Consider the following 25,121-nt stretch of genomic DNA (forward strand, 5'->3'; position numbering starts at 1 on the left):
TTAATCAGCATCAGTGTCTTCACGTGTGTTAACTTTCAGACAGCCAGGACTGAACGAGGCCAACAGGTGATTTGACTAACCCGTTTCCTCGTTTAATTCAGCTATTCAAATGCACAGTCAGTATCTCAGGGCAGGAAAAAGGTGAGAGGCAGGGCTCGAAAGACAGCTACACAACCGGGGCACTCAAACCCGACCTCTAAGAGGGTTTGTTCGAGTAACCCACCTCATGAAGGTGCAGTGTGGAATGACCGAGGACGTCAGGCAGCGGTGGTGGTAAACGGTAAGAGCAAGCGCCAAACGTCTTTGAAGAATCTTACAGTTTCGGTTCCTGTTTTTGTACAAAGGCTGTCACGCAATAAACCATAAAAATTTACATGTTTTACAAATCAAGACGGTGTTAAGGTAAATTCGGCATAGATGACTGTCAATAAAACAAGGCTTAATGTCGAGAAAAATGCCCACACGGGCAGCTGGTTGCTTCCTAGCTCTTGTCATCATGGTGTATCACACTAGAATAGCGCGCAAGTTTCACTTAGAGATGCACGTATGTATTCGCATTCAATTTGGAATATTGATTTACCATTATAATTTCTTACAGTAGGCTATTTGCAGGCTTTGAACTGTATTTCTGTGAGCGTCCCAACTCTCCTGAAAATCCGTTTTAAAGTAATTCGTGAATATCATGAATGACTTACTTTTATCCTAACAAAGGTTCCTGAAGCAGATTAAAGTAATATCATTACTATAATATAATTTCTACAGCTATCTCTTCTTGTCTGTTCGAACTAGATTATTTCAATCCATGTGATTTCTGACACTTCTTGTCATTTTGACACAAAACAAAAGCCATACATGGAGTATATACACAGCCTATAAATTTGTAAACCCTTATTAAAGAACCCTGAAGATTACATATATATGTATATATGTGTGTGTGTGTTTGTTTGTTTGTTTTATTTTACTTTAGAAGTTTTTTTTTTATTATTATTTTTACTTGAATGCATTGTGAGAGAAATACTCAACTACAAGTGTGTCACTGTCACACAGCATTGATCTTGGAAACATGGCATCTGCTTCCATGAACAAAGCAAAATTACTCTGCATGCCATCCTGTGTGTTAAAAGGACAGACTAAACACACACAGTCGACCAGGGGCAATCTGCCACACAGCTTCTGGTTTCTGTTGAGATGATCCGTGCTGGGTGTTTCTCAACATTAGAACAGAATGGCAGCCTGTTTTGCATGTTAGTTCCCTATTTTTCTATACATACATATATATATAAACAGACAATGCAAATTACTGTTTCCTCTGATCCTGTTATGTGGTACAGTCTTGTCAGTGCTCATTTAAACACAGATTAGCATCCAGTTTGACCTAAACTTATACAATCAGCAGTTTAGCACAGAGAGTGTAGAAGTGACTGCAGTCGTCCTTCAGGGGAGGTGGATATTTTCTGTCCTTTTTTTTTCTGTCTTTTTTCTTTAAAGCTTTGAATTTCTACATGAGGTTGTAAAGTGAAGAAACCTTCTTGTGTCTGGCAATTTTGGACGTTTATGTGGTAGATTGTATTGACTAGAGATACATGACTAGAAAAGTGGAAACAATTTATTTTCATATGTTGACAGTCTGTCAGTTGTTTGTCTGCAGGAGATACTGTGTGTATATCTATCTATATATCTTTAATATATTACAAATAGCACATAAAGTCACTGGAGTTTGACTGGCCCACTGGCCCAGATTGCAAGGCAGGCCTTTTCATCCAACATCAGTGTCTGACCTCACTATTGCTCCACTTCATCAATGGGCAAAAATTCCCACAGAAACACTCCACAGTCTCGAGGAAAGGCTTCCCAGACGAGCAGAAGCTGTTATGGCTGCAAACCTGTCTATGTATTTAGGATGCAATGTCACTAAAGACCAATGATCAGGTGGCCCAATACTTTTGTCTATATAGTGAATAAGAGCTCAACATGTCCTTTCAGCCTCATGTTCATGTGCCCCTGCAACAGCCTCTTGTGTTGTCAGTGTTTTCCACTGGTTGTTTGAACATTCAAACCACCACCATGTTGTGTGATGAGGGCTGCCTTATTGCATTTCCAGCAAAATGTATTGGATGGGGTTGAGAACACAGCTCAGTGTTGCCAAGACAACTTCTTCCACACCAAACCGGGAAGATAATTTCTTTATGAAGCATTTTGTGCATGTGCGCATTGTCCTCTTGAAGAGCACTGTTCTTCTTGTTGTTTTATGCTGTTCCTGGAACTTAAAGCCCTAAAATAAAATCAGGATAAACATGGTCTTCATGGAGTCTGTGAATAGATTTAAATCTGTTGGACTACAGTTTATTGACACTGTCTTTTTTCATCTCCTAGATCTGAGTTTGAGACTGAGGCTGTACAAGGAGGTGGGGGCTTCTTCTTTATTTCTTCACCATCCGTCATCTTCAGTGAGTGTGATGACGCTTGTCCCTGCTGACCACTGAAGCCTCGACATCCTCTGTCTTCTTGGAGGTTCTTTTTTTTCACTCCTCCATCTGGCTGTCCTGTTGTCATGAATCCCTATGAAGATGCAGACCTTAACTCTCACCCATGTGATGTCACTGCTTCTGGGTCTTTACCAAGTCCACCTCCATATTCACCTCCTGACCCTTACAGTAATTCCCCTAATCCATATCTGTCTGCCACCTTGCCATCGCCTCCAGTCATCCAGACAGGACACAGCTACCTGACGGTTTTAAACCATAATTCCCCTCCCTATCAGGCCTCATCAAGCCAAGATGGACATCAAACCCCGGTCCCATCACCAGACAGCTCCACTTCTTCATTCCCAGCCTCTGATCCAGGCTTTAGGTTCAGTCTTCAGTCCAGCCTAGCTCCAGTGACGCCTCGAGCTCAAACTCAGTCTGCTCTTAACCCTTACCATGCCCCCACCGCAATCTCACCCTGCCAGGTGTCCGTCATTGTCCCATCCCCAGACCTCAGCCTGTCTCCTCTCCAGTCTCAGTGCTCAGAGGACACCAGCCCAGACTTGGAGTGCTCCATCTGCTTCAGCCAGTTCAACAACATCTTCCGCTGTCCCAAGATGCTTCAGTGCCAACACACGTTCTGCCTGGAGTGCCTGGCACGCATCAATGTCAAGTCAGCTCAGCCCAGCACCATCCAGTGCCCGCTGTGCCGCAGTTTCACACCCCTGCCCTCCCTCGGGCTGCCCAGACTGGCCACAGACTCGAATGTGCTGTCTTATCTGCCGGCCGCCATGCAGAGAGTCTATAGCATCCGCTTCGTCCGCAGCAAAGGGAAACTGCAGGTCAAAAGGTCGGGCTGTTTTGAGTAACTGCTCATGAAACAGAATTGATTTCATGCTCTGCCTTTAAGTTCAGTATGATATTTCCAAATCTGGTTCTCAGTTTTGGTTTTTTTTTTTTTGCTAGCTTAAGAGAAATTCCTGTTTTGTAATTCTACTTTTATTCAACCCAAGTTCTGTTGGTCAATTTTCCCTCTGTAAATCCCCCTGTAAATTCAGTTATGATACACCCTTGACAGTGTGTAGACAAACACCTTGGCTTGCTAGCAGGAATAGTTTCATTACTACACAAAAAATAAATTCATGAAAATAAATCTGATTTGAGGGTTGATTTTTCTAAGTTAAAAGTTCAGTGGAGCACATTTGTTCAGTTGGAAAAATACCATACCAGTTACTCGCACTGATCCAAACAAAATGGCTCTTGTGTAAAGCATGATTTTAAAAGATTGTACCGGAGCTCATGGCATCATTTGGTCAATAACATTCTTTTTCTCTTTAAGGTCGTCTGAAGGTCGTCAGCGCTGGGGTCAGAGGTCGCTGATGTCTCTGAGGTCAGCGAACCACTCTCTGAACGTGGGGCTTCCCAGCCCACCCGTCGAGGGTCGCGGCGAGGTGGGCGGGGCTTTGTTCAGACTGACGGGTCGGCCAGCGTGCCGAGCCTTCCTCCTGACGTCTGTGGTGATGATGATGTTGCTGCTGACAGGCATCATTATCTTCCTTATCATTTTCAAAAATGGTGGTGAGTGACATCGTGTCCAGTCTTTCTCCTGCTTTTATTTCTGTAATGGAAAAACACAAAACTCATTGAACAGTAACATTCCACCATCTTGTGGGCATTTTATGACTGAATGTAGTTAATGAGCAACATCTGTTTCACTGCTGTGGTTAGAAGATGAAAACCGATCCAGATGTGCAGTAAAAACCCATCCTTCCAGGCTGTTGGGCAATAAGAAGCTTTTAACTCGCAGATGACATCCAAAGCTAAGACAGAGTGGAAAAACTGTTGTCAAATCAGCATTCTGGGAATCAAAGGTGTTGGAAACTCACACCTGAGCTGAAAAAAGTACCTGTAATCTGCTGTAATTTCAACTTGTGCCAAAAGTTTCAAATAATCACACAGATGTCTGAAAATGCAAACTTCCACTCATTATGTTATGTACATTCCTCAGACTGTCAACCATATAACAGCTGCGGTAATATCAGTAGTAGGCAGCAGTGTCTAAGGAATTGTAAATGGTGGTCAGGTAAAAGCAGGGGTGGGAAAGCAGTGGATTTAATCTGCCTCACAACACTTTGCCAAATGTTTGATCTTCACCTCAGGTTTGGGTGAAAAACATGTCTTGAATTTCAGGTTACAAAACAGCAGTCATGTAATACAAAATAGCAGACCCAAAGGTCATTTGGCTGCAGTAAAGATAAAAGGTGATGCACAGTAGCAGACCTTTAAAATAAATTGATAGTATATTAATACTTCCATCACATCATGCAGATAAGAACCCAGATTAAACAACAAACTGTGCATTTCAGGACTGAAGCGTTCATTTACTATCACTCCTTTTAAAACGCCATTTGAACCTAATGTTGCTGAAAGAAGGCCTGTGACCAGCCTGTACTTTTGGTTCCCTTACCTCACTTTGAACTTGAGATTACACAAATTCACACCAGGTGGCACCTTTGTCTCCGTAGCCCCCGTTTTAACTTGTTCTGTGAGATTCCAGCACTTTATAAAGAACCAAAAACTGAATGTTACTTGTTTTGATCCCATGTGTTTTTATCTCCTGCCTTTGAAACAGCCTGTTGTTTACAATGAAGTCTATTTCAGCTTCAACTCAGCCCCTGGATGTAACCAAATTCTGTAAACAGGAGACATGCAAATGACCTGAGGGACAATGAACTGTCGTGAATGCTGAAACATTAATATAATGTAGTTTTGTTACAAGAATGATTTCAACAGCTGATCAAACTGTAATACAGCTGGAGAGTGCAAAGGATTAGTCCCCCCCCACCCAAAAAAAACAATCTTATCTTCCACTTGAGCTCCAGAGGTTTGTTTCCATGCAGTTAGGTTTGGGTTTCATCTGTCCAGTTCTTCCATATATCTGTCTCAGCTATTTCAACCTCCCTGAATGCAATGGCGCCCCATTACTACATCTTCATAGAGACCAGTTCTTCATTAGCAAAGTAGTTAAAAATACTCTGGGCAGTGAGTAAAAAAGAGCATCACAAATTATATTTCATTATTTTCCACTGTGATTTGGAGACAGAAATCCCTAAAAACCTGGACTAATAAAACCAAAACTATCTGTGTGGAGAGACACTTCAGGGGTTTAGTTCTAGTTACCATTTTAGTTACCAATAAAAACTTGTCTGTGGTTGAACAGTCAATCTCCTGAAATAAACTTGGGGTCAGTATGTGGCTTTAAGAGCATTCAGCCTGCCAGCCCGTCTGTCGCGGCCTGCAGGAAGCTGAGCCGTGGGACCATCTCTGAGTGCTGCACTGGTACCAAGTACAGAAGGACTGTGTGTCTGATCCAGCTGAATCCTGTTCACTATGAAACTTCATTTAATCAGGACACGAGTAATGCATTTCACCTTTTGAAAATCATGATATGTTTATTTTTATGCTCAACTGAAACTGGGAGAACTGCCTGTGAGCAAAATGTTTTTCCAAAAAAATACTTTGACTTGCAAATCAAATTCTACCTCAAAGCAGCATCTGCCTTCATTTTACCATCCCAAAGTTAATCCGTTAAAATAGACTTTGTTTACCTGAAGTTACAAATATATATTTGATGGTTTAGGACTGCAGCTGTGAGTGAAAATACATTTTAATCCATGTTTATCTCCTTTTCAAACTATGTATTGTGTTGTTTTTAGGCTCTGACCTGTTTTACTGTGCAATGTAAAATAAATAATTTTATATATTTATCAAACTGTTTTAGCATAGCTTGCACTGTTTGAATACCATGTTAAAATTTAATAAATTCCTTTTTGAATTATAAAATTCTTCTTTTTACTAAGAAGTTTTAGGTGTGAAAGAGGATCCACAGTTACAGTATCTATGACATCTATACTTTGTTTAGTTGTTTAAGTTGTCAAACACACATTTGTAGCAAATGCAGCAGATTTTTACAAATTAAGCACAGTTAGGTGAGACAAATTAAAGAAAATATTTTAAGTAAAATTATACTAATGCTGGTACTGACATGTCCTTCATACTTCAGTTTACACTAATTCCAAATGCGCTAAAGTCTCCCTCCACTGGTAAAGAGCCAAAACTGCAATATGCCATAAACTGCTGTCTGTATACAGTATGTTTCGGTTGTTGAATAGAGCCCCAAATCCCATTTTTTCCGCAAAAGGCCATTGATCTATGTATAAATCCTAAAGACAGTTTTAAAAAAAATGCGGGAAAAGCTACAATGTCGGGTAAATAAAATGCAAACGTACAAAAAATTGGAAAAGATCTCAAGCTACTTAGGAGCTACAAAGCACTGGTAGGTTAAACCTGGATACGTGTATAAGAGGCAGAACTCTGGCAGAGAGGAGACGAAATGTTTTGAGGAGAAGCAGTTCGATGTGAGAACAGTCCTGAGCAAAGACGAAGCAAACAGTCTCTTGCATGGTGAGGACTAACTGCAGAGAACACACACGTTGGCTAAAACACGTATGAGCAAACATAGACAGCCAGCAGGTGGAGCTGTGGCATCAGTAAATGAAGTGAAGCCTATGGAAACATGAGGCTAATCCTTGGGGTGTGTGTGTCAAGTACAGTATGGGAACCTGGATTTTAAGAACCACCTTACACCAGGGCAAATAAAAACAGAGCATTTAATCAGTTAAATATGGAATATGAAAGGTGTAGGAATACATTAACATATATGCAGTATACAGGTACAACACGGATAGAGGTATTCGCAGCCAGCTAGTTTCCATGTGAGTGAAAACTGCCTAGGTCAAACCTGGGGAAACAACCCAGCTGGGCCAGATTATTGTCTCTTGAATATAATAAATATGTGTTTAACATGAGAAATAATTCAGAAAGCAACATTCTTCTGCCATGTAGAGTTTATTTTTTTAAATAACTGCTGAACAACAGAGCAAAACAAGCCTCATTTACAGAATATGGAATGCAGAGTAATCAAAAATGTACATGTAAAGTGCCATTAGCTTAAGAATGATGAAACAGGCTATATTTTTCCAGTGTTAAAGAGAGGCAATGAACATTTTGAGCCATTCCATTTCAGTCAGTCATTGGAATATGTCCACCGTATGTCTGTGCAAAACTTTCTGGCAGCGCATCCAGCAGTTGTTGAACTGCTGGCTGGCTGACACTCTAATCTCTCCACTCTAACATTATACTGAGGAGATAATTTCAGTTTATTTCAACATGGTCTGTTTGCCATAAATATGGCTATCGTGACTTGTATGGGATGTGCTCACTTTGCATTTGTCACCTTCTGTGGCTTTCCAAAAAAAGATTTTTAAATAAATCATTTGAAGCGAGTGTGGAAGCTCGTGTTTGCTCTGGAGCAGTAGTAGCAAACTGGTGATGATGTATTCTTTTTATTAATGTGTTTATTGATGTATTTATTTTTGCCAGGGGGATTACAGGCCTTTCTTTCTTTCTTTCAGGTACCATTGTGATTTCATAGTGGGTTCAGAGACTTGTAAAACCAGATGCTCGTGTGTGTTACTGGTGGGTCTCTTACATTGTAATCCCTCACATAGTGTTTTATGTGTTATGATCATTTGTTCCGAGTTTATAAAGAGCTGAGCAGTGATTTTGTATTGTATCAAGGAACTGTGTGACTGAGGACAGACTTCAAGGTGATTCGCTTAACCTTGAATGCAGCAGTGAAATGAGATCAGGTGAGAAGTGAGAGATTCAGCACTGAAACGTTTGCCTGCTCTCTCAGTATGACTAAGGTGAACAGAAGGGCATTTGTGCTGCCCAAATCATCAAGAAATGTGACACATTTTTATTTTTTTATGGTTTAAACTGGTTTACTTCCAGTGAAAATTCTTCAGGTGGGTTTAAGCAACATTCTTGTGAGGAAGTCTTATGAGAGATGATTTTTTCTGCAGTGATGTAATCCAGACATACTGTGTGAGTGTGAGATCTCCTCTACATCCTTTATGACACAGTGTGGGTGTGAGCCTTTGTGTATGATAGCAGTAGACACACCTTAACAACACAATGAACAGTTAAACAAGCCTATTTCACTGGAGGCCAGGCATGAGAACCACTGCTTAGAACCTACCTGTTTTAAGGCCTAGTCTACATGTATAGAGATATTTTGGAAGTTATATATTAACCTCTATTTTGGTCCTTTCAACCGCACGCAAACTGTGTTGGCAATGACTAAAAATTTTTTTTTAAGTTGTTTTTTTTTGTTGTTGTTGTTGCAGATTCCTCTGAGCATGTGTCTCAAACAACAGCAAGAACAATGGCAGACTACTGGTTAGTTTATGTTTCATTAGCACTGCTAGGTCAGACAGGTACTATACAACTATAAATAAATAATATTGTTTTGGTGGTTCTACCACCAAAGAAAATGAGCTCACTATGAAAGATCAAAATGTTCTTCTCTGCTATTTCACATATCGATGATGGATACTTGCATGTTTGTACGTTTGGAATCATTTTTGTGTTCTTGTGTGGACAAAGGCAGTTTATTTTGTTTGCTTGTTTATTTATTTACTTTTTTTTAACAGAGGAGGGGAAAAGGAGATATTCTCTGTGTATGTATAGACCTGACATCCTACACAGATCTGTAGACTCAGAAAAAAAGCTTTGAGTCTGTTACGTGACTTGAATCTTCAAAGGCAGAAAAAAAAAACAAAACAACAAAAACGCAGTTACTATGCCTGGGCTATAGGTGCTGCTGCCCCGGGCTGTCTATCAGCTGCTACACGCCCTGCCCCCACCCTGAGCGGTACAGCACATCACAGTGCAACACTGCATCGCTGCCAGGTGTGGTCACAAGTGAAAAAGACCTGCCACAGAAAACCAAACATGGGTGTGGTCGGAGCTGTAAAATACTCAAACGCTCTTCTGGACAGGAAGGAGATTTACCAAATTGTGACCTCAGGAGACGAATGTCAGCAACGGCCATTTCAGGGGACACAACCCTCTGGCAGCTGCAGGAATATGACAAAAGGTCAAGTAACTTGACTATGGAGCAGCAGAGTCCACAAAGAGAAGAAGGCTGAAATGGACAGACAGTTTTTCACTTCCTGTTTCCTATTAACCTAAAATATTAATTTTCAAGTGATTTTAATATTTTTAAGAGGTACAGACAAACATTGATGTTCTTCTGTGTCATTCAACAGAGGATGGAAAAATGTCTTATTGACATATTGTCACACAGACTTCACACCATCAGCGCTGATTAAGCATCCAACCTGTGGTCTGCCACATGATTCAGCCAATTCAAAGCAAGAATGAACCCATTATGGCTGAAGATGATGAAGAAACCCTCTCCACGCAAACACATAGTGTAGTTTGATCCTGACACCACTGCTGTGCCCTTAACCTCTCTGTATCCATTCCCTGCTGTCAGTTTATTAATGGTGGTGGTGCAGCAGTCTTCATCAGCTCACCATAAGGTGTGTATAAAGTTGTTCATTAGTCATGGGTAAACATATCCCACTGATGACTGCAGCCGAGTTAAGATCTGGCTCTGTCATACTTTCCAAAAAACATTCTTAGGAGAGTGTTTGTTGGTGGGAAGTTTGTTAGAGATCACGTCCTTGTTGCTGTACAAGTGACTCATATTGATTGGAGGTAGTGGATGGAACGTGAGATCCTCTCATCCAGCTGCTACTTACACTATACACCACTGATTTTTTTTTTTCTTGTTTGTTTGTTTCAGTCCTAAACAGACACACACATTTGGGTCTATACATGTAACACCAGCCTAAACCTCAACCCAAAAATCCAGTCTTAATCCTCACATAGCCCAACATCCTCACTCCCTGAACTGTTTTGTCTCAGCTGCCTGCTTGTCTGTAATCAGGTTGAGAAGACTTTCTTTTTGTTCACCAGACAAAGTTTGTTATCAGTGCTTCAGATTCAGTCACTTTGTACATTCCTGCATCAACACTGTGACCATTCTGAAGATCTTTTTTGATTTAGTTTCAGTCTTTTAACTTTGAGAGGAAGTTCCATAAAGACAGAACTGTGAAGCTGTCCCTAATCTGTAGGGGACAAACTTGTCTTCTTGCTTTGTATAAAGCACCAAAATAAGCAGCTCTTCTCTTCACTTTTATTTCAGGTTTTTCTTGGCAACAATTTGTGTTTTTACACTTTTTCATCGCTGTTTTCTTTAAAGAGATATCATTTTCTTCAAAATCCTGCAGAGCACTTTATTTGCTGGAACAACCTGCAAAGAGATGTTTTTTATTTTGGTCAGTGAGGGAAATACAGGGCAAAGGAGGGTTTCTTTAGTTCATTGATCTCATTCAGAATAATCTCATGTATCCGTCCAGGACACACACACACACACACACACACACACACACACACACATGTTTTGTTTGTTTGATAGAAGGCTCATTGTTGAGACAACAGAGAACACAGTCTCATGATGCTTTGCCAGTTTCCCAGGATTCTGTCCTCGACGTGGGCATGTAGGCTGTTGCTCAGTTAATATGATTCTCCTCAGACAGAAAGCGTTTGATGCAGCCAAATGGGGATCATCATAAGAAATGACTTTATCTTTTGCAGAAATTAGTGAGTTCTTGTAGGAGAGAGGAGGAAATAGTCTGGTTTTGGGACACACTTCATTCAAATCACTGTGTGTCAGTCAGTCCACCACTCTGCTTGACATTAAATTTAGTACAGATATTCATTATTAGAGTCATACTGACTGACTGGTTGTCAGTTGTAGTTTTTTATGAAAATGACAGATGGATTGCCATGAACTTTGGTTCAAACATGCCCCTCAGAATGAACTATATAACTTTGATGATCCCTTAACTTATCATCTAGTGCTATCACCTGGTCAACATGTAAATTTGGTCAATACCTTGATTTATTGTTGTATTATGGATGTTGGGTTATGTGTGTGTGCATGTGTGTGGATGCATATTCTTGTAGTTGTGGGGACAAAAATTGGGGTTATTGGGTTGAAGACTTGCTTTGAGATTAGGCTGAGGTCAGGGTTAGGTTAAGGTGTGTGTGTGTGTGTGTTGCTTACTATATGTCCTCTCTTGACATATAGTAAGCAATTGGTTGCGTCTGAGGCCGCTTTCCAATCAAGTTCTGGAGCTTTAAAAGCTTGAGGCCCACCAGTTGTACCAGTGGGCCAGATGGAAGCATCTGTACTGTATGGATGACCAGGTGTTTGTATGTGTACCAGGTTCCATATATAAACTGCATCTGCCTTGGAAGGGAAGGTGTGAGTTTTAATCCTCAAGATTTGTTTCACTCTTTCTTACATCTTTCTTCTCTCATTCTTCATTGTACAACATCCATTGCACGTCTGCCCGTCCTGGGTGAGGGATCCCTCCTCTGTTGCTCACCCTGAGGTTTCTTCCATTTTTTCCTGTTAAAGGTTTTTCTGGGAGTTTTTCCTTAGTCGATGTGAGGGTCGAAGGGCAGAGGATGTTGCTGATGTTATGTTAAGCCTTTTGAGACAAACTGCTTGTAAAGATGGGCTATACAAATAAAGTTGTCTTGTCTTGTCTTATTTTCTTAGTTTCTTCATACATCACAAGGTGTAAATATCCCCCCATTTTTTACTTTGTGTATTTTTACTCTACCTATGTGCACTTTTATTTTGCTTTTCTTGTGCTGCTGTGACAGTGAGAATTTCCCCTCTGTGGGACTATCTTGTCTTATCCTCTTAATCAAAGCTGATTTACAAATGAAGTTGTTACTCCCTTCATCCTGTGGCCTTTTCCTATGTGCAGTCTCACAGAGCTGTTAGTGTGCCTATAGGCTGTACTGATTCAAGTACTGATTAAACAATATTAGAGGATTCATCTTTAAATTATAACGTCCAATCAGAATGGAGTTTAAAAAGGACATTCAACTATGTATTCGGTAACTTTCTGCATTTTTCCAGAAGCTCAAAATAGGAGATTATTTTAAAGTAGGATGTGAGCTGAAAGTTAAAACTAAAATAACCTGCGTCTGTCTGGCAGTGTGAGATTACCTGCAGTGAGGTCCACAAATTTCAATTCAAAGGGAATCCCGTTCACTTTGGCAAACAGGAAGACGGAGCGGCAGGGCTGTGAGTGCAGGTCGAGATAGAGCTCCATCGTGCCAGAGTCTGAAGGCTGCAGATGCTTCGTTTCCACCTCGTTCCCTCTGTGTTTTTTCAGTCTTCTCCCACTGTGCCTGTTATCCGCCGTGTGCCCAGAACTCCGCCTCTGCTCGCTGTGAGGCTCACTGATTTTTAAACGGTGGCGACAGTTCAAAGTTAACAACCGCTGGGGTTGAGCAGCCTGACCTTCGACCACGACTTGGCCCAACATTTTGTGAACACCACTGACATTATCACAATTTCATTTTCTTGGTAAGCCTCAAATCCCTTACTTAATCTGTGACTCACACTCTGTCCTGTTTTTAGTGAGTTCACAGCAGCAATTAGACATCAGTGAGATGAGCCTTTGACATATGGTCACTCATCACAGATAATTGATGATTGATTTTTGAAATGTATTTAAGAACTATCGGAGACGTGCTACTCTTGGTCAAAAATAAGAGTAAAAGTGAATTTAAAGTTTAAGTAAAAAATCAGGTGATCCTCAAGGGTGAGTTACTTGTAATGGAAGTCCATGATATAAGTAGCAATAAAACCAAAAAACCTGATGGCAATTTAAAATCCTTTGTTGTAACAGTGATAAAGCAATGTGTCTTGACTTGGTAAGTCGAAACATGTTCTGTCATTGTATACAATGTTAATCATTTTGCTGAAGAATATTCCCAATAGTTCAGAAGCAGAAACATCCATTCAAACAAACAAACCTTTTTCAATTTCATTTCATTTCAGTTTTTTAGACATGAGACGAAAAACGTTCATCTTTCTCACTGCTGACTGGATCCATTGGCTCCCTATGAGAGAGAATCAAGCAGAAGAGGGATGTAGTTTTTGGAAGATTCAAATGCAGAGTGATAACACATTTACACTGGAAAAGTTGACCTGCCATTGCAAGTCTTCACCCAGCAAACCTTTTGCCATCGGAGACGACTGGTTTGTGCTTCCATGTGGGTCGAGTTATATAGCAGAAATCGCCTGACTTTCGGCGGCTTGGCAGGAACAATGTGAACAGGTACAGGGATACTGCTCTCGAGGACATCCAGGATGATGGGATCAGGAGCAGTCTGGTGGGACATAACTGAGTCTATTAACTTGAATACAACACTGAGGTTTTTATACTTGGGTATTTCATTTTTGAGAAACTTTTATCAAGCTTCCAATGCAACTGTGTAGTTATTCTTCAACACATCTACCTGACAGCTGTTAGCAGTTAACACGATTTTGTATTCATTTGAGATAAACTCTAAACTCACTTTTCTTGACTTCTATCCCTCTGTTCTCCCTCCCTCATTTTTTTATTCACAGGCAAAAAAGATATTGTTGTAGCCACTCAAAACTGTTATGATCTGTTTGTGATAGGACTCACAGTGATTGCACATTTTTACACTGGAAAACTCATTTGACCCATCACTGTCCCCTACAGTCAAGGTGCATGAGCTTCCAAAACACAACAAACCTTTGGGTTGGTGGTGGGGACGGCTGGTTTGCGTATCCATGGGGGTCGAGGTACAAAGCCAAGGTCACCTGGCCTGAAGCGGGACAGCTGGAACAGTGGGTCTGTGTCAAGATTCAGGGTCTTTGCACTGTGGAGGAGAGACAGGATGATGGGACCAGTTAACAGCTAATCTGCTTCTAAGGGGACTCAAACCTCAGCAGGACTCCACAGGTCCAGCCCACTGTGGCAAAAGCTGCAGCGTGTTCTCATTCCAAACTCACAAACTTGCTCCTGAGGAGAATGTTTACAGTACCTGGCTGTTTTGGGGTCAGTGCTCTGTGGTTTTTGCCATTCACTGCTCTTCTCCTTGGAGATGCTGAGGGTGGAGACTGTTTGCTGGGGAACAGTTCTCTCCAGGAGCTCCAGCAGCATCTGTTTCTTACACTGATTTTCAGATGCCTACAAAGAGCACCAGAGCTTTGATAATGAGAAATGACCTTAAAACAAAGGAACAACAAACTGTTTCCCTAAACCACATTATAGCAGAAAAACATCTCCATCAAATAAATATATTAATAAATAATGAATAAATATGCCTGAGTGTAGCTGAAGCTATTCTTCTCATTCGTTGTTGGATTACTTTTCAACCAATGAGACGCTACAATAGAAACTAAAGCAGCTGTCCTGTGTTTTTACCAATGCGATTTGTCTGAGAATCATGATCGATTTCTGCATGATGGCCAACAACTTCTGGCACCTGCTGCTCTTCTTCCGTAGCTCGGCTGCCAGCTGACTGGTCTCAGCTGTTTGTTGGCGGCACTTCTCAGACACTGAGGCCATGTCCTGTCTGAAAACACAAAACACAGTCAGAGAATAACACTCATGTTTCACTGCTGATGTCCTTAGAGTTTCATCTCTTCACTAATTTAACTTGGATTGTCTGTTTACTTCCCTACTTGAATGGAGGAAGTGCAGGTGAACAAAATGGGGCTCGATCCTTTCAGTCTTGAAGATTACAGCGTTCTTGACATGCAAAGAGAAAGACATGAAACCTTTACCTGAGATCTCTTTCCTTGTCCAGGCGGTTTTTGTTCTTGGTTCTACAGTCATTTAGGTTCATCTCCAGGTGTTGGCACCTCTGTTTCATCTGCTCCAGCTCCTGAAGAGGGGAAGATGTCAAATGACTCTTGTGATTTTTTTTTAACTTGAAAAGGAGGACAAGGTAGAGCATGTTCTTTTGGTAACCTTGTGTGTCTGTTAGCAAACTGACAAACTTAATATATGCTCATGTGGACAACTGATAAACAGTTATTAAGGCTGCAGCTTTTTGTTTTAGAAATGCGTAGGCACTGCAGGTGAGGCACTCATCAAATGAGGATTAATTAAATTCCTGTACAAACTTGAATAACCTTGCATGTGGTCAGAGGAAGAAAAGGTCTCTTTTCCATTTTGTTCTTGTTGTGTTATTGTGTCACCTATCTTTAAATGTTAAAATTAAATTTGTCGGTAGAACTGAAAAGTTTGTGTAGACTGAATCTCACCCAGGAGGCAAATTAAAAATCCCACTACTGTGCTAGAAGTCAAGGGAAAAGTAATTTAGGAAGAATGATGATGAAAGTTGACAGCTTTGCAGGTTGCGTCAAAAGAATCTATAACAAAATTTTACCTCCATTACAGCGAGGTTCTAACTAGACCGATTACACTAATTTTTGTAGAAGAAGTGTGTGACATGTTCCTGCATTATTTTCCAACTTCTTGTAAGCTCTCTTCTCTCACAAACACTGAGGCCAAGTCCCTCTTGCACTGTTTTATGGCACCTTACATCAGACTTCCAGTGTCCATATGATATGATATTGAACACACTGCTGACAACTATGGGCTACAATTTCAACACCCTGATTTTGTTGCCTTAAAAGTTTCTCCTTTTCTTTGTACAGTGTAGGCTCAGTTTAAACTGCTCTGCTGCAGTGGAAAAACGTTTCACTGAAGCTCTGGTGAGTGCAAACTTTATAAAATAGTTCAAGTTCTAAGCTCTGAACTAATTCATCACACTTTAACTGGTAACTGGACTTAAGATCTTTGTATTGGTTCTCCCACTTGATGATCATTAACTCTTAACTTTGCACTGACTTATTGTGCTCTGTGGATCCTAGCCGTTAGTTTAACATAAAGCCTCCACATGGGATTCTGACTTAATACTGCACATATTCTTTACATTTTTCATTTATGCTGTGAACATTTGTATATTGGTATATCTCAGTATTAGAACACTTTACAAAATATGTCTCCTGTTGAAATCTGAATGCCCACTGAGGCACAATTATATCAGTCTCTATCGAAATTGCTAATAGCTGTCCTCTTACCTTTTTGTAGGTGAAGCTCTTCTGGTTATTTTTGTTTAAATGCGTGTTCAGGTGATCTGTCTCTTTGCAAAGTTTCTTCTTCATGTCTTGCAGGGTGACTTTTTTCTTCCGCAGGGCCATGGCTTTATCCAGGAGGAACTGAGTCTGCTGCAAACTCTCCTGAAGTTGAGTCCTCTCCTCCTGAACAATGTTCAAGGTCTTCATCTGAACGCTTTTTTTCACTGCCATCTGTATCTGCTCAGTCAACCTGTTGTGAGAGGATAGGGGAAGGTAAGGATAAATTATTTACTATCTGTTGACCAGCATTTTGATGCACCAGTCAAACCATCAGGAGATCAGTATGAAAACTTCCCCTGGAGATATAATGTTAACATCAAGTTTAAGTTCTGTCCAGGACTACCGTTTCCTCTCCAACTCTTCTTCCATCTTCAGCCGGCACATGGCAGCTTCATGCTCTTCCTTCTGACTGACCAGTTGCTTCTCCAGTGACTCCTTGTCAGACAGCTGCTGCATCATCTGCTTCAGCTGCTCCTTCTGCTCCTCACACTGAGCCACTGAGGGGAGGAGAGGAGCATGAACAAGGAGAGCAGAGGATACTTCCCACATTAAACGAAAATGCTAAACACTTAACTGAATAAACAATTACGAAATGAATCAGGTATAGAAATAACAACAACAATAGTAATAATGATACCTTCACTGCAATCCCAAACCACACAAATTGAATCCATGAATCTCAGAGGCTGTAAGATAGAACAACTAAATACTATGTGAGAAACATTTGTCCAGAGACACATTGGCTCACCCTGCATCATGTTCACTGAGTTAAGCTCATCCACCTGCTCCTGTAGTTTCTGCATCTGCTGGCTGTGCTGCAGCTCCAGGGCCTCTTTGTCCTCCCGGATAGCCCACAGCTGACTCTCCAGCTCCTCCAACTTCTTTTTTGACACCACGGCGAATTTCATACAGTCAGTGATGTCTTCCTTGTCTTTCACAAGTGTGTTGCACTGAAAAGCGAGGTCCTTGCTCTGTTTCTTCAGCTTGTTACATTTAAGCTGGTAGCTAAAGGATGTAGAATAAATCAGGATAAAGAGGGATGAAGAGGGTTGCATGGTCTTGAAGGTTATATGCAACAATCTACTGTGATTTTTGTGTAAACACAGTAGTTGAATTAACTGCATCCCGGATCAGGATGTTTTTATCATGCTGACATTTTAGCTGAAGCTTTTTCTTTCCTTAAATCAAGGTTAAGTTGCTGCAAACATACTTCATTCTCTGTACCAGTATAAGCTGTGCTTGTAACTTCAAGCTGCTAAGAATTTTTATTAGGCGTATTGCTTATTAAAACATTTTTTATTGTTTAACACAGGGCTAAATGGATCAGTCAAGCAGGAGTTGTTAATGTTGAGTTATACTTTCTAAGTTTAGAAGACAAATACTAACACATTACACATTACTGTAGTATAGCAATCTTACCTCTCACACTGCTCATTCAGGTAACCAATTTGTTTCAGATATAAGGACATCTTTCTCTCTTCAGAAGCGATTTTATGTGCCATAGTTACGTATTTGGCTATTTCCTGTATATTTTCTTAGCTTGTTGTTGCTATGTTGTTTATTTCTGCTTTTAAATCTTTACTGTCTGTGAAATTTTCAAATGAAGTTCAAAAGATGCTGAGAATGCATCACTGTGTTGTTGTGTAACGTGATGTAATGCTGCTGTCAGGGAGTGCTCTATTTCAAAAATAAACTTACTATCATTCCATGTTCCCCACCACACCTGGAATGCAGTCTAAACTCTGCCTTAGGTGAGAGTTGAAGACCATCCTGACAGTGTCATCAGCCAGATGTTCCCAGCAAACCCTCTGGCAGGTCTATCTGGCATCCTCCCCCACCACCTGATCCCACTCGCCACCAGATCATGATCACTTTACAGCTCTGCTTCTCTCTTTACCTGAGAGTCCAGATCCATTGGCCTCAGATCGGCTGACAACTACAAAATTGATCATCGACCTGTGACCTTGGGTGTCCCGGTGTCAAGTTCACTCTGCAACCATGCTTGGACTTGCTGATCTGAGGCTGTGCAGCACTTCCCTCCTGCCAAGAGGTAAACAAGTGGGTGGAGGTGGTCAAGTGTTGGGAATGGCAAGAACAGAGGTTCCTTTAGGGCAGGAGGGAGCGGCTGGATCTGAAATAACAGGAGAGATACTATATTGCCAGGAAAACAGATCAGACAACAGACTGAAAATGAGGACCTGGCAGACAGGAGACATGACACAGTTGATTTTCAGAGTTTCATTCCCAAGTTGAGTGGAGTAGAACAACGATATGTGCTTCTATTTCACAAGGAAGAAAGAAAATATTTACACACATTTGAACCTTTCTCAGTTTCCTCACGCTACACTCCTGGTGACTCCTGGGCAACTCACCTGGAGTCACCTATTTCAAGGTTTACTGACCAGGTTCTCAGAGGTAGCAGTAACAGTCCAGAGGAAGTTGTAATGGAATCTTTTTGTCTTTGCTCAAGTTGACTTGTAAATCAGTTCATAGCCACAGAATATCTCTCTGCCTTAAAGAGCTGTGAACATTTTCATTTAGCTTTGACAGAGTATTTTATTGTCTTGTTGCACACCTTTTTTTCTCCTAAGAGATTCACCTTCTGCAGGAGACTGAGGTTGTGGGAAGGTTATGTGAAAATGTCCTGAATCAGTCTGCACATTCTTGTTTTGCCTGAGGGCTCTTTAGTCACAGCATTGCTGACTTTTCCTCCACACACACACATGTACACCACCCAATTCAAACAACCTATGCTCATTAATACTTCTAAATACAGACAGTCTTTGTTTCCTCTAATTACTGTTTTTCTAATTACTGTGTGTAGCTTCGCCATGCCCCCCCGCCACACACACACACACAAATATGCACACACAAACAGGCACACAGCTTTCAGAAAAAGTACTTGGTACTCAGAACTCAGATTCTTTTATCTTCATTCAGATCTCTAGATTTCAAAAAGTGGCCTTTAGTTTTCCTGGAGCCTTAAAATAAATAATAAATAGCTCCTCCTGATAGCATAGTGTTACTAATGTCACCATAGAGACGGTAGTTCCACACAGACTCCCAGCTGCATTCCGCATGTCCAGCTGGTGACAGTGGCCAGTCCAACTGCCTTCACAAGGCTGACTGACAGTAGACATGTACTCAACCAAAACATTTTTCATTTCAGGGAAGAAATCAACAGTGTTTATTATTAATAGTATTTACTCATTCATTAATGTTATTTCCCAGCTCACTATAGCGAGTGAGGCGAACCTGCAGCTAGCAGACAGACTGTGAGCTGATCAGTTCACATATAGTTAATAAGCTAAAATTATTAACTAAAATATTAACTCTAATTCTAACATTAACACGTGTGATTTGAACAGCTCTCTTCAGGGGACTCTAAGTTATCACTGAGACGACCTCTTGCTGAAAACCACCATTGACTATTTCATTTCTATCACACTAATCAAGTGTTGAGTGACCTACCATAAATCATAACCACTAGTGAAATGTTTAGTAAGAAAGAAGAAAGAAAGTGACATATTTTGTCATTGGAGGGAACTCACTCCAACAAAATTCATGCTCTGCATTTAACCCACCCAAGTGACGTGCACACACACAGCAAACCCGGAGCAGTGGGCGACCGCGTGCAGCGCCCGGGGAGCAGTGGGGGTTAGGTACGGTGCTCAAGGGTACCTCAGCCATGGACAGCGGGACGGGGAATCGAACCAGCAATCCACCGGTTACGGGTCCGACACCCTAACCGCTGATCCACGACTGCCCCCGACTGCCCCCGACTGAACCTGACTGTGAGTTGAACCTGAGTTCACTGCGCCCAGCATGCACCTGTGTGAGCATACCTTCAGGTACAGTAAGTCATTTTCATAGTTGAGGTTTCACCTCCGCTCACTCTCATAACCTGTATGGTGTCCTGCACGCTACCTCGACCTCCCACAAATGTTCAGCCTGAGGCCGCTGCGCTGTATCTCAACTGTGTGTGCGTGTGTGTGTGTGTGTGTGTGTGTGTGTGTGTGTTTCTCTCTGGTTTTCCTGACTGTACTTATGTCTTCTGCATCCACCCACCAGAGTTTAGCCTTGGAGGATGACTTTAAAATGAGAATAATATGCTCTTTGCACGAAAAGTGAGAAGAATATGTTTCCTCAGCAGGAAATAATAGACAGGGGGAGACATGAGTAGAACAACAAGGCAGTTTGTGGTGGAAAGTGAGGGTGTGGAGTTTGAGGAGGTAGATGAACAGAGACATTCAGCTCCCATAAATAAGTTCAACCAAAACTGAAACTTTAACCCTGAGAAGAACCAATTATAGCGCACCATTCATGAGCCATGCATTTTTATTCATTTATTTTTTTTAATATTTTTAAGTGACAAGATGAAAATTGTGTTTCCTGCTCCTACTATCGCCACATACTTGATACTTATTGTGCACATTATTTATGATTTTTTTTTTAATCTTCACTGTCATGGAAGCAACATCATGAGATGTTTAGTTTGAAAGTGGGGGACAAACAAACGTACGAATACACAACAACATTAGCAACAGCGTAAACAACATACACTAAGAATAAGAAGGAAACCAACAAAGGAAAAAAAAAAGAAATTATCCAGAGCAGATATATACTTATTTGAAATACTGAATACAGAATTGAATACAGAATTAAGTTTTTCTATTTTTTTTTTTTTTTTACATTTCAAAGCATTAATATATTATCTCATTGTTAAAACTGATAGCCAGGACTGTATAGTCAACAGCAGGGCTGTTTGATTTGAAATAAAAAAATATTAAAGGACTTCGGTTCATGACCCTTAAAATCCTGGTTCAGTCCTATCTATGGCATGTCTTCTGAACACACTCTGACCTGACAGCAAATGAATATCCAATGCATGTCAGACACAAAAAAGCAAAGCAATATAAAAAGTGAGGCAAGATGTGGACGGCTATAAAAGTAAGGCAAGAAACACAAATAAAATCACTCAGGCTCTGGAAGAAAACCGATGATTACAGTATGGTGGCGATGCTGCTGGGAGACTGGCACAGCTAATTGACATTAATTACTTAATAACAACCCACACTTTTACAACACAGGGAGTGTGCTAGAAAGTCTTGGATATTTTCCATAATTAAAAATAAATGTGCTTAAAAACTAAGTAAATGAATGTCTGTGGTGAAAACTGCATTTTAGCTGGTAACTGATTTGGTAGCTGACTGATTTTCGTCTTACAACAACAAATATAAAATGGTTTATAAATGGTTTTGGAGCTTCAGAGAAAAGGACTCCTGCAACTGTTAAATCATCCATCAATAAATCTCTGAGTGCACCCAATGGGGTACTCACAAATCTCAGATTTCATGTTTTAAGTCAAAACAACATCAGCGGGGTTTTGTGTTGTGGGTGCAGCAATAACAGATGAACAGAAGCAGAAGCACACATCAAATTATGCTGTTAATGATCTGTGTGCTATAAGTCAGCTGTTTGTTTCCAAGTTGTCATGGCAGTCTGTAATAGCAAATATTAGCTCTGCCAGCTGCTGGTCTCAGTGTGGTATGATTGCTTGGCTGATAATGTCACAGAGAGATTTAAACACAAACACTAATCTGGTCAACTATTGTTGTAGGAACAAAGCACTGCCTACTGCTGGAAAGAAAATTAAATCTGAACCTACACATTATTAAGCTACTGTTCTGGTATTCTGCATTTTTGCATGAATAACAAGTTAGTCTGTCTCTCAAAAACATGTTAATTTGTCTCAGTGCTTTCTCTCTGTGGCTCTCAGTTCCAAGCATCAGCTCCTACCGACCTACCGTTCTTCAAATACACAACACAAATACACATATAGTTTAATTTTTAAAAAAAGGGTCAGATGGTCATTGTAGTTTTTACCAGAGAAACAGGAGGAAGTAATGCATTTTCTGAGGACTATTTTCATTGGATGGATAAATCCACATTTGGTTATCTTGTGATCATTTGGAGCAGCAGGGCGGTGTCTGTGGGTCAAAATAAACTACAATGTGTTAATGGTAATGAAAGAACATATATTATTATAGACAACAATAGAGCTCTATGAAGACATATCAGGCTTTACTACACAATCACTACTTGTTGTTAAATACATTAATTGTTGTTTGTGTCACGCCCTGGTGTTCTGTCTGTTGATTTTTGATCCATGTGTCATGTTTCGTGTCTTGTGTTTCCATGTGTTATGTTCAAGGTTTTTGTCAAGTCCTGTTTTATTTTGAAATCGTCACTTCCCCTGTGTGTCTCTGTTTCATGTAGCTTTGCTTTTGTTTATCTTGATTGCTTTCTCCTCCCTTAATGTGTTTCACCTGTGTCTTGTTATGTTGTCTATTTAGTCCTCGTCTTCCCCGTCACTTTTGTTGGTGCGTTATTGACTTTCGATTGTTTGTTTTGATTTTTCTTTATGCCAGGTATTACTTGTCTTGCCACAGTTTTAGTTGATCCCTTGCCACAGAAAGTGTCAGCCATTTTTTGAGTTTTGATTAAATTAAAGAATACTTTTTTTGAACCTCCGCCTCGCCTCCCTGCCTTTTTGACTCTGCATCGGGGTTCAACTCTCTGTGTCAGCGACGCCATACTACCCGTTGTGACAGTTAGTACATTAGATCTGAGGACAAAGATACAATATTCCCATATTGTTTGTCTGTTGATGGTGAAATAATTACTTAATAGGTAGCCATGTTTTGGTGACAGAGTAAAAAACTGATCATCATCTATCAGTTGCCATAACAACACAAAGACAAACCAACAGGACACACACACTCGGCCTCTTTATGTCCAAGCCAACGAGTTCCACCTCCAGCTGTAATTGTCATTATTAGGCTTCAAATTAGATGTTGTGACAAATATACATTCACCTGCTTAGCATTTGAGTTGTCATAACAAAGATAAACAAGACCTTTTTTTTTTAAGAAAACAATTACTGAGTCAGATTAGGACCTTTAAACTTGTATTTGAGTCTAATTAGCTCTGAACATGTTTAAATTTCTCAGCAGTTACATCAGACTGCTCTTTGTTTATGTCAAATGAAATTCTCCTTGACAAAAGTAAGACACAATATTTTAGTCAAACTGCTTAAAAAAAGATAAACTATATTAACCCTCTGGAGTCTTCTGTATAATTGTCCGTTTTTGAATACTTTTGATTTTACCTTTATATTTCAACTTAAAAATGGTTTACCTTGCCTTGTTTGGTATCATTTTTTTCAGAACAACCTCTCAAGTGTGACTTTACTGTTAATTTTTCATTTTGATATACTGTATTAACACACAGATACACTATATAGACAAAAGTATTGGGTGTGGTATGGAGCTGTTTTTCAAGGGTTGGGCTCAATCCTTACTTCCAGTGAAGGAAAATCTTAATGCTTCAGCATACCAAGACATTTTGGACGATGCTGTGCTTCCAACTTTGTGACAACAGTTTGGGGAAGGACCTTTTCTATTCCAGCATGACTGTGTCCCAGTGCACAAAGCAAAGTCCATAAAGACATGGCTGGATGAGTTTGGTGTAGAAGAACTTGCACAACTCCACTGAAAACTCCACGATATCACAACAACTTTTCTGTTCTCTTGAGATGGTTTTGCTTTTTTTGGTTTTTGTATTCGAAGCATTAATGCACTGAATATGAGATGGAAACACCTTTTCTGAAGAAATTATGACTGTAAGACATAACTAATCGACTGTTCCCTTCGAAGAGAATCAGAAGGCATTATACACACAGTATGTAATTTCTGCTGCTTCAAAACAACAAATACAAATGACATAGCTTGATGTTTGATGGAGGCGTGAAGTAGCATGGGATCATGGGAGTTGTTCTCGTCATTGTTAAGAAATTCTGATGTGACTCAAGCAGAAATGTTCATGGACAAGATAATGTTTTTAAATTTTATTTATGTTATTTTACCAACTCCCTTCCTCAACCTCTGACTTTCTCCCAGAAGTTAAAGCGACAGGTGGCTAAATTAATAAAGAGCTAATATAACAGAAATAAAACTCTGGTTTTGATTCATTTGGCGTTGGAAACATTTGAGAAGTAAATATAGACATATATAGAATAATATACACAACAAAATTTAATACTAAATATGTACCAAAAAGATGTATCATTTTAGACGTTTTAATGTGAAAATGTTATATACTCTATATAGACCCATACCACACCTGGATTCAAAAATAAAGAGGTGTGTTCCAATACTTTTGTCTATAGTATATCTATGTATAGTATTGACTATATTGCCAAAATTATTAACTCACCCATCCAAATAATTGAATTCAGGCGTTCCAATAACTTCCATGGCCACAGGTGTATAAAATGAAGTACCTAGGCATGCAGACTGCTCCTACAAACATTTGTGAAAGAATGGGACGCGCTCAGGAGCTCAGTGAATTCCAGCGTGGTACTGTGATAGGACCTTTCCCAAAGCAAGGTCCATAAAGACATGGATGAGTGAGTTTGATGTGGAAGAACTTGACTGGCCTGAACTTGAGTCCTGACCTCAACCCAACAGAACACCTTTGGGATGAATTAGAGTGAAGATGCCAGGCCTTCTTGTCCAACATCAGTGTCTGACCTCACAAATGCGCCTCTGAAAGAATGATCAAAATGGCCAATAAACACACTCCTAAACTTTGTGAAAAGCCTTCCCAGAAGAGTTGAAGCTGTTATA

The 25,121-nt window shown here is 40.3% G+C and overlaps 2 protein-coding genes across 2 annotated transcripts; one reads left to right on the forward strand and one right to left on the reverse strand.

Annotated features, from left to right (window-relative positions):
* The first annotated feature begins 19 nt into the window (after nt 1-19).
* Nucleotides 20-7,974, forward strand: LOC124057472 (RING finger protein 208). The gene is made up of 4 exons (XM_046385787.1): nt 20-280; nt 2,374-3,315; nt 3,805-4,043; nt 7,940-7,974. The coding sequence occupies exons 2-4, from the start codon at nt 2,552-2,554 to the stop codon at nt 7,957-7,959; spliced, it is 1,023 nt and encodes a 340-aa protein (XP_046241743.1). The 5' UTR covers nt 20-280; nt 2,374-2,551; the 3' UTR covers nt 7,960-7,974.
* A 5,309-nt stretch (nt 7,975-13,283) lies between these two features.
* Nucleotides 13,284-17,507, reverse strand: LOC124057473 (cilia- and flagella-associated protein 157-like). The gene is made up of 9 exons (XM_046385789.1): nt 17,180-17,507; nt 16,775-16,928; nt 16,375-16,621; nt 15,070-15,170; nt 14,708-14,858; nt 14,325-14,470; nt 14,033-14,159; nt 13,488-13,640; nt 13,284-13,370 (listed from the first exon to the last, which is right to left on the reverse strand). The coding sequence occupies exons 1-9, from the start codon at nt 17,484-17,486 to the stop codon at nt 13,344-13,346; spliced, it is 1,413 nt and encodes a 470-aa protein (XP_046241745.1). The 5' UTR covers nt 17,487-17,507; the 3' UTR covers nt 13,284-13,343.
* Between the last annotated feature and the right edge of the window lie 7,614 nt (nt 17,508-25,121).

Source organism: Scatophagus argus, chromosome 4 (genome assembly GCF_020382885.2).
Source record: "Scatophagus argus isolate fScaArg1 chromosome 4, fScaArg1.pri, whole genome shotgun sequence".
Lineage (NCBI taxonomy): Eukaryota > Metazoa > Chordata > Actinopteri > Scatophagidae > Scatophagus > Scatophagus argus.

What these genes read in the sequence shown, in the direction of transcription:
- LOC124057472 (XM_046385787.1), top strand. Translation starts at nt 2,552, where the DNA reads ATGAATCCCTATGAAGATGCAGACCTTAACTCTCACCCATGTGATGTC. An exon ending in GGGAAACTGCAGGTCAAAAG is followed by an intron (nt 3,316 to 3,804) that starts GTCGGGCTGTTT and finishes TTTCTCTTTAAG; the next exon opens with GTCGTCTGAAGGTCGTCAGC. An exon ending in TATCATTTTCAAAAATGGTG is followed by an intron (nt 4,044 to 7,939) that starts GTGAGTGACATC and finishes TCTTTCTTTCAG; the next exon opens with GTACCATTGTGATTTCATAG.
- LOC124057473 (XM_046385789.1), bottom strand. Translation starts at nt 17,486, where the DNA reads ATGCAACCCTCTTCATCCCTCTTTATCCTGATTTATTCTACATCCTTT. An exon ending in GAAGAGTTGGAGAGGAAACG is followed by an intron (nt 16,622 to 16,774) that starts GTAGTCCTGGAC and finishes CTCTCACAACAG; the next exon opens with GTTGACTGAGCAGATACAGA. An exon ending in TCCCCACCACCAACCCAAAG is followed by an intron (nt 13,641 to 14,032) that starts GTTTGTTGTGTT and finishes ATGTCCCACCAG; the next exon opens with ACTGCTCCTGATCCCATCAT.